The sequence below is a fragment of the Solanum dulcamara genome, chromosome 4 (genome assembly GCF_947179165.1).
Source record: "Solanum dulcamara chromosome 4, daSolDulc1.2, whole genome shotgun sequence".
Taxonomy (NCBI): Eukaryota; Viridiplantae; Streptophyta; class Magnoliopsida; order Solanales; family Solanaceae; genus Solanum; species Solanum dulcamara.
The window spans coordinates 19,544,717-19,553,647 of NC_077240.1; the positions used below are offsets into that span (position 1 = coordinate 19,544,717).

Sequence of the window (8,931 nt, forward strand, 5' to 3'; positions counted from 1 at the left end):
GCTACAAAGATGAGCTTGGAAGAATACAGAAGAAGATGTATATGTTCTAATAGTTGGGAATAACTGATCCTGAAAATATGTAATATAGCTAATTGCAAGTAAGAAGTACACAAGGTGAAATTTTAAACAAATATGATGCCATTTTGTTGAATAGTATCAAGAATAATCCCAAGTCTGCCTTCTATTCGCTCATCCTTCCCAGGCTCGTATGCAATGGCATACACATCAGCTTCTTTTGATCGCTCTGCAATCAATTTGCCTATAACCCTAGCAGCATCGTTATCAGTAAGGGATGGCAATGTGTTCCTCAAGTCTCTCGAGTTTGTGGTAGCAACAGAGATCACCTTGCTGGTTCCTCGATGCATGACTTTGGCATGGATAAATCGTTTTGAAAAGAAAACATTTAGTAAAAAAGGTCTCAAATACATATCTGTCCTTTGTTTCCATGATTTCCTGTTGGGCCTTTTTGCAGCTTCACTCCGAGATCTTCTAGTCCATGCAGCCTCAATGACAAATTTCTACAAAACATGAACATGTATATTCTCAAATCCACATGAAACAGCTATCAATGCTGCAGTTTCTAAGTTCTTTTGTTTCTATCTGTTATCCATTCTAAGCTAGGACATTAACATGTCAGAATACGCTATACTTTTGGAAATTGTAAGTTGTATGAATACCTCATATTTTTATCCGAAATCTTATCTCTTCTTAGAGAAAGTACCTTATTCGACCAAAATGATGACTTCTTTCATAGATAAAAGTTCCCCAACTTGAAAGAATCTCGTCTTGTGACCTCTTTATAATATATCAAACAAAATAGTTGTCTTCTAAGTCAAAAAGATATGTACTTGCAGAAAAAAAAGTTAGCTGAGGCAGCTATGCTATTAGGTAAGTAATGAAGAAACACAATGGATATGATTTTGAAGTCAATTACTCTACAATTTTTTTTTGAAAAGCAAGATAAAGATATTCAAATTACTCACATGACTGATTACTATACATCACATATGCTCAATTCTAGAAGATACTTTCCATAAAGCAGCACATCTGTTTAATAATTAAATAATAAAAACAACATATAAACAAGCAAAGCAATACTCGTAAAAGAAACCTCCACATGTGAATATTGCTTTCCTGAGTATAATTGCAGGTAAAGATGACAGAAACATGATGCATCAATACAAGGTAAAGGTGAGACAGTGATGAAACTATAACAAGGTTTCTCTGCAAATAGTTCTCGGTGTGAAAACACACCCAGGGGGGCAATCTTTGAATAGGAAAAAGAGTGGATGCATGGTCCCAAAGGAATTGGCTTATTCAAGGAATTGGAAGATCTATCCCGTGCCTGGTATGTACTAACTCTATCCCACATTAACAGTTAAAATGCAAATGCAATACTAGTGGATCGAAGCTAACCTTATGTCATGATACACTAAAGCAGCAATGAACATTAAGTTAACGATTAAAAGAGGTGTTAATCGATTAGGCAGATACATTCCAATTCGGATCTAATAATCTTTACACGGGTCAGGAACTTCATTGAGCACTCTCTACTTAACTATGATCATTCGAAGATATTCAGACTCTTGAGAGTGCAAATAGCAAAGTTGAAAATACGGAACATATTTAGCAACTGTTTGGATAATCCCTTTTCCCATCTTTACGTCCTCATTTCGACCACCTTCTTTTTCCCCTTCCCCAAGAGAGGTAGCAGTTCAATCAAAAACTTAGAAACCACAAGAGTCAATCTCTTTATGCATGAGAATAAACATGTGACCTATGGGCTTTGCTTAAGAATTTCTTAAATTGACCCTTAAATCTCATAAAAATCCAATCTTTCAAAAGGAACATTGTCCTTTCAGCTGAATTTCCTTTCTAATATCAAAGTATCCTATGTTTTTCACAATCAGATAAGGTGGAAACATATAGCTGCAGTTAAGCAGAAATATCACAAACTATTATGCCCTCTTTCACATTTTGTTTGACCTAGTTACTAACTAGAGTCAACAATACTTGTCCCATTTTCCTTGAAACGTATGGAGTTCAAAAAAATTTCTCTCATGTAGTTTGCCCCATTCACTCTTCAAAAAAATAAGAAGATGAAATTTGTATGCAGATTGATTCAAATTAGAGCAAGAAATTGACAGAATTAACTAGAAATTACAGTAGAAAAAAATTCTCTAAAGAGATGTAGAAAGAGAGAAGATACCTTGGGGAGTGAGGGATTTGAAGGGCATGGAATGTAAGAAGCAGAAATTTTGAGTTGGGGAAAGGAAGATGACCATGAAAGGGAATTGGGTTTGTGTGTAGACCCAAATGGAAGTAATTCGGAGGAAAGGGAGAAAGATAGAGGTGCCATTGAAGAAGAAGAAGCCATTGTTGGTGAACTCTTCTTCAGTAAGGTAAAGGAAGATTTATTTTGCCAATTCCTGTCAAAAGAAAACAACCAAAGAACACAGGGGATAGGCCTACTCCACCCCCCACCCCCCGCCACCCCCCCAAAAAAAAAAATTAAAAAAAATAATCACTTGATAATACGAAAATAAAATTTGAATAAGATTTTGGAGTTTAAAAAATTGCTGGAATTTCAAATACGAAATAATAATAGTATACAATACTTGAATTTGAAGCATTGGCAAAAAGTATTGGAGTTTAAGATTTTGCTAGAGTTTTAAACTCGAGGATTAATTAATATAGTTTAAACTTTTTTACGATTTGAGTTTGAATTCTATTCAGAATTCAAGAATAAATCATGGATTTCAAATTATTCATATTTTGTAGAATTTTTTCGTGTTACATACATAAATATTCTTATCAAAATGTTGAATAGCTTTAAAATGTTGACTAAAATTTATTTAATGATCCCAAATCAAATGGCTATTTGCCAAATTCTCCTTTTTAGGATGAGGAAGAACACAAGGAAACTACTGTCGGCCTTGGGTGTTGGGTTATGTTGGATGTGCTAAAAAAAGAAGAGTCTAAGCCAACTCATAAGTTTTGGGCAAATTGAAAGTGTCATTAATTTTTGGAAAACTCGCTTAAATTTCACTAGTTTACGAGCTAATTACTTAGATGCACTCTATTTTATATTATTACGTATCTTACCAGATTTTGATGCGTCCAGATACTTTTGGATACATCCAGATACGTGCATCTCAGGATATATGAGATTAAAATTAGAAGTAATATGTTCTAGATACATTGTATACAAGTGAATTCTCATGTATCTGTGATACATAACAAACCTCGCTCACCTGGGATATATGAGAAACCTCGCTCGCCTCCATCGTCTCTCTCCCATCTCGCTCGCCACTCTCCTATGTATCTGGTATCTCAAATACATGTGAATCACGTCATATACATACAAATACATATATCTAGTGGCTTGCATGTATCCGAGATAAATAATGAATCTCACTTGCATCCTTCCATCGCGCTCACCTTTCTTCCTATTTTAGTGTATCTGATAGCAAAAATACACGTATCTAAGCGTATCCTCCTCAATATATGGTTGGAAACTTTTAATTAATGGTAAGATACGTGATATTTTGAAAGTATAGATTATAATAGTATATATGGGAGTGAAGTACACTAAAACCTCACTAAATTAATACTTGGTAAATTAATAATCTCCCTAAGATAATATTTTTCTCCTGTCCTAACTTGGGCCAACGGAAAAATTAACACATTTCGATAAAATGATAAGATAATAAAATAATATATTTTCAGAAGAACCCTATATAAATATATGGTCTCATTAATATTATAAATTAATAATTTTTTAAAAGTACAAATATATCTAAGATAATTTAGTGAAATATGATTTTATTATTTCGTTTTTTGTTAAATTTATATTTAGTTAAAGCTCATCTCTAACTTTTCTTATTAAATCCAAAAGTTGTGGTGTTGTCATGACTGCAAATCTTTTTGGGTGCATGTGTAATGATCTCTTTTGTACTCACATAATGCTTTAAGTAATTGATCTATCATTGTTGATTTTTTGAGACCTTTTAAATGAGAAGCCATTTTTGGATATGATTTCTATAAAATTTCCTATGTTGCTTATATAGTTTATTCTCTAACCATCATACATTGAATGTTTTTAATAAAGATACAATGAATAATAGTTGATTATTAAAAAAAATTATATTAAGTATAATGAATTTACTTTTACAACGAATTCTTGAATTTATTTTACAATGAATCATTTCACAAAAAAAATATATTACAATGAATCATACGCATACATTGTACTTTATGTACAATGAGTTTATTTTTTATATGAATTCAATAAATATGATACATAATTTAGTAAGATACAATGATTTTGATGTATTCATTGTACTTTATGTATAATAATTTTTTTCATGTGAAATCAATAAATATGATATATAAATTTGTAAAATACAATAATTTTAATGTAATCAAATTAACCTTCATTAAATCTCAAAACACTCTTTAAATTAATAAATATCAATTTATCGATTAAATAATACCTGTACAAAATAATAATATTTCATAATTCCATTTATATTAATTTGGTGAGATTTTACTCTAGAAAAGCTGCATCTACTTTAATTGACGATTCCTCACCTTCAGCCTCAATACGTCAAATTATGTAGTGAATTTCCTTAATTTTTGGATCATATTTGACTCCCATGCAGTAACTTTTTTTTCCTTTAAGTACTTAACTCGGCATACCATGTTAAATGGGCCTTTATGTATTCCAAGTACTGGCCTACTAAGCCTAAATGAACTTATAGAGGCCCATTTAAGAGGGGCTGCTCCTAATGTCTACTGGGCTCTTGCCTGTTGGACCTTGGTCCTACGTTGGTGCTTTGTACAAGTCCACAAGCAGAGGACAAAATCTATCTGTCTATTTTTTTTATTTTTTTTTTGTCGACTTTGACTTACATATATTCGTATAATAAAGAATTATAATTTTATTTTTAATAAATATCTCAATTATATCATAAGAACACTTTATATATGTAGAAATATGAAAAAAAATAAAAATACAAGCAATTCTCGTTGTTAGACACAGAGGACATTCCAATCAAATAGAGTAGTCAAAGCTTTGATACTTGGAAAGAATGTGTCAAGCAGGCAATTAATCACACAGTTGGCTCACCTGTGGTGTAGGATGAAAGGATTAGACAAATTTATTTGCAACTTCTTGAACAAACAGATCTGTCTGCTAGGTACTTTTCTTATGAGACAGCAGGTTGTGTTTAACCTAGCTATGATCCTGTAAAGCTTCACTTTGGTGATTAATAAAAAAGTTTATTTAATTACCAAAAATATATATATTTCTTTCGTTTTAATTTGTTTATGGTATTTTTATTTTTTTAGTCGATTTTAAAAAAATATAACTTTTCTTTTTTGTTAACTCTTTTTGAATTCCTATGAATATGACAGTTGAATATCATTACAAGAACTAGCGTGAGATGCTTTTCTTCTTTCCTTTTATGACAGATTTCGAGTTTGAGTTTTAAAATTTATTTTTTTCAATTCAAAGCATTTTACTTTAAATGTGAAATTTTTCAGTATGAATTAAATACAAATTGAATATTCGAACGCGGAGTACTGATGACCCAAAAAGAATATGTCACACACACATATATGCGTTCATATTTCATTTTCTTTATAAACAAACAGAGAAACCAATTCATTAGTCCTCTCCATGTTCTTTCACATGGTTTTTAGTCCCTTCTCTTCCTTAATTTCAATTTAAAACTATCTGTTAAAGTAGAACAAGGGGATATGTGCATCGAATGTTCATGTAAATTGCAATTATTAAAGTTAGAGAATATTAGTACTGCGATTACCTTAAAGTAATCGCGGACTACGTTTGGTTTGTCCCAAGTGAGACAATCACAACACTTGATTAATTAATTCATATATTTATATTCTTTATAAGAAGCAGAGGCAGTGGAAAATAATTCTATATATTGGAGATGTCAAAATGGGGGGACAAATCTAAAACAATTAATTAAGTGCTCTAATCACTATTGCCTACACATTATTAGAGAAAAGTTGAATGAATAGTCCGTATAATTAATTAAGTGCTCAAGTCATTATTGGCTACACATGATTAGAGACAAATCCAACTTTGTTTGGAGACAGAAAAATATGCTACATTGCTAGTTTGCTATATATACACACATTTAGAAAGAACACTATAAAAACACTGCATTACTTACAAACTTCGTCGCTAAATTGATCGCATAAGTGAGCATACGGCATAACTAACAACTTTGTTTGATAAATTATCACTAAATAAAACAGTTAGTGACGAATTTGATTTTAGCTATCGAATATATACGCGGATAATTAATTTTTTTCAGTAGGAAAGATAGTTCTTAGGTTGGTTTCTATTGTTAACATAAATATGATCTCCACAAATATGCAATAATTAGATATGTTTCTTATCTAATGTTTGAAATTACGCAATGGAACTTCAATTTTTCTTAGCTTCAATTCGGGCAAATTTACGCAGTATATTACTAATATATTTCTAACAACGAAGCAAATAGTTATCAATCGATACAACCCTATGACATCTAATTAGTGACAGAGTTAATAAAAATTTCAATATAAAAGTGTAAATAATTTTTTTAAAAGAAATTAATATTTAAATAATATAATTTTTCTCCTTTCACCCTACCGATCGGGCCCTTGCACTTGATATTTCATCTCTGTGTATCATTATATTTTTATTTAAATACCCCATCATTGGAAAGAAACAAAAGTAGGGATAAACCTTCTTTGTCTCACTTTTGTCTGTTTCTAATACTTGAAGAAGAAAAGAATTTTTTATCTCATCACAAAAAGAATACTTTAACTAAATTGTATAAGTATTTTTATTAAGTTTTGGCAATTTACATGTCACAAGTTTGATAGATTCCTTACATCCGTTTAATGCCACCACGACTCTTTCCTTACCTGAAATGTCCTACCAATGATCAACATCAATTGATAAATAATTTGTATCTAATTTTATATAATTCACTACAATAACCCACTGCAATCACGATCTAAAGATAAAATTGCTTACACATTACTCATCTTAAATTCAACATATAAAATTATATTAAATATGTTCTCATTATAATACAATGACTATAATTGTAAATCCAAAACATGGTGAAATCACTATATGACATCTTGTTAGTGTCTTTATTTTATTTTACTTGACTTGTGTAAATTTGGTACAATTCTTAAGAAAACTTTTATTAGAAATATATTTTCTAAATTAATTTTATTAATTAAGGTTTGAAATTCTAAATTTGTCTATTAAAAAAAGAGAGAAAATATAATAAAAGTCTTTTTTAATTTTATAAATTGGACAAATAAATTGAAATAATTATTTTTAGTATAAAGTCAAATAATATGTAAGGAGGAAGTAATAATGACAAATTATTATTTAATTAATATCAATCATGAAGCTTCTTATATATGGAATAGATCATATTTCAAAATTCATTAATTTTGAAACTGGGGGAGTTATATCTGTTGAGAAGGTCACATGTGTTCAATTTTTCATGAGTTCATTGGCCACGAGGTATGCAACCAATGACCAATAACTTTTTTTTTTTTTTTGTAGAAGATGATCGAAAGAAGAATGAGGATATTTGTGATCTATTTGTCCTAGAATGTGGTATTTTAAACTTTTTTTTCCGTTAAACAAATTATAAGAAAAATAAAGCGCAGAAGAAAAACTTGATAAGAGTTAAAGAAGTTAGAATATACTCAATTATATAATCCATCTGATCAATTTAACTCAGCTCCATTTAAATAATGTTTTAGTGGGTTAATAACATATTTATTTATTCAAAGGTTGTGTTTAATTACTTCGCGCAAGTTCAATAAAAAAGAATCCGCATAATTGACGCCTCTAATTGCATTGATACGGAAAAGAACAGGTTAGGCCATGATTTGTGGACAGATAACTCCATACAATTCTGTTCCATTCAGTCCATTGAGAGAGATGGAGGATAGCGAATAAGCCTTTAAATAATAATAATAATAATAATAATAATAATAATAATAATAATAATAATAATAATAATAATAATAATAATAATAATAATAATAATAATAATAATAATAATAATAAGAGTTAAAAGGCTCATAAGTTTACATCTAAATGTAATTACGAAAACTGTATACATGCGAATCACGCTTAGTTACATCTACATATTATATTCTGAAATATAAATACATAGGGAGAGAGACAAGTGAGAGGGGAGTTAGAAGAGCGAGAAAGTCAGTGTATCTTAGATACATGCGAATCACGCTTAGTTATAGTGTTTCTGCAATAAATTATACTTGATTTGACTCGTATGTATCTGAGATGCATATATTTGTTTCATGAGATACATGTATAACGGATAATATTTTTCTTGCAGAAAATGTAACTAGGAAAATTATTGTTTCTTCATATAATTAACATCAATAATAATGTATTTTGTGTGGTTTCCTCTTTAATTTATGTGAAAGACTTTGACTTGATATAAAAAATAAATTTTTTTGAAAAAAAATTATGGTCTAAAATAAATATTAAAAGTTTGTATTGCTATAAATAATTTCATTAATGATAAAAGAAAAAAAATTAAATCAAATTATTTCAACAAGGAAAAAGTGACAATTGTTATAAAAAAAAGGTCAAATATATTTTTGTACTATTAAAATTAATTAAAATATTTCTTTACTATACTTTCAATTCAAATATACTTTTTTTATTAAATTTTTAATCCAAATATATTCCTCCTATTATATTCTAACATAAATACATTTTTAATTTAAATAAAAAAAATATGACAAACTCAGAATCAAACAACTCATTGTAAATAAAATTATCAACGACGTGCACATTGCATCCGCCGCCTGTTTTAATTATGACCGACCGGCGACCTGTGATAAGGTCAA

At 29.6% G+C, this 8,931-nt stretch overlaps 1 protein-coding gene across 1 annotated transcript; it reads right to left on the minus strand.

Moving 5' to 3' along the window:
* Positions 1-15: 15 nt before the first annotated feature.
* On the minus strand, positions 16-2,441 carry LOC129886812 (uncharacterized). Its single transcript, XM_055961674.1, has 2 exons — positions 2,210-2,441; positions 16-518 (listed from the first exon to the last, which is right to left on the minus strand). Exons 1-2 carry the CDS (start codon positions 2,375-2,377, stop codon positions 123-125), a joined length of 564 nt encoding a protein of 187 aa, XP_055817649.1. The 5' UTR covers positions 2,378-2,441; the 3' UTR covers positions 16-122.
* Positions 2,442-8,931: the final 6,490 nt, after the last annotated feature.

What these genes read in the sequence shown, in the direction of transcription:
- LOC129886812 (XM_055961674.1), bottom strand. Translation starts at nt 2,377, where the DNA reads ATGGCTTCTTCTTCTTCAATGGCACCTCTATCTTTCTCCCTTTCCTCC. An exon ending in CAAATCCCTCACTCCCCAAG is followed by an intron (nt 519 to 2,209) that starts GTATCTTCTCTC and finishes CATGTTTTGTAG; the next exon opens with AAATTTGTCATTGAGGCTGC.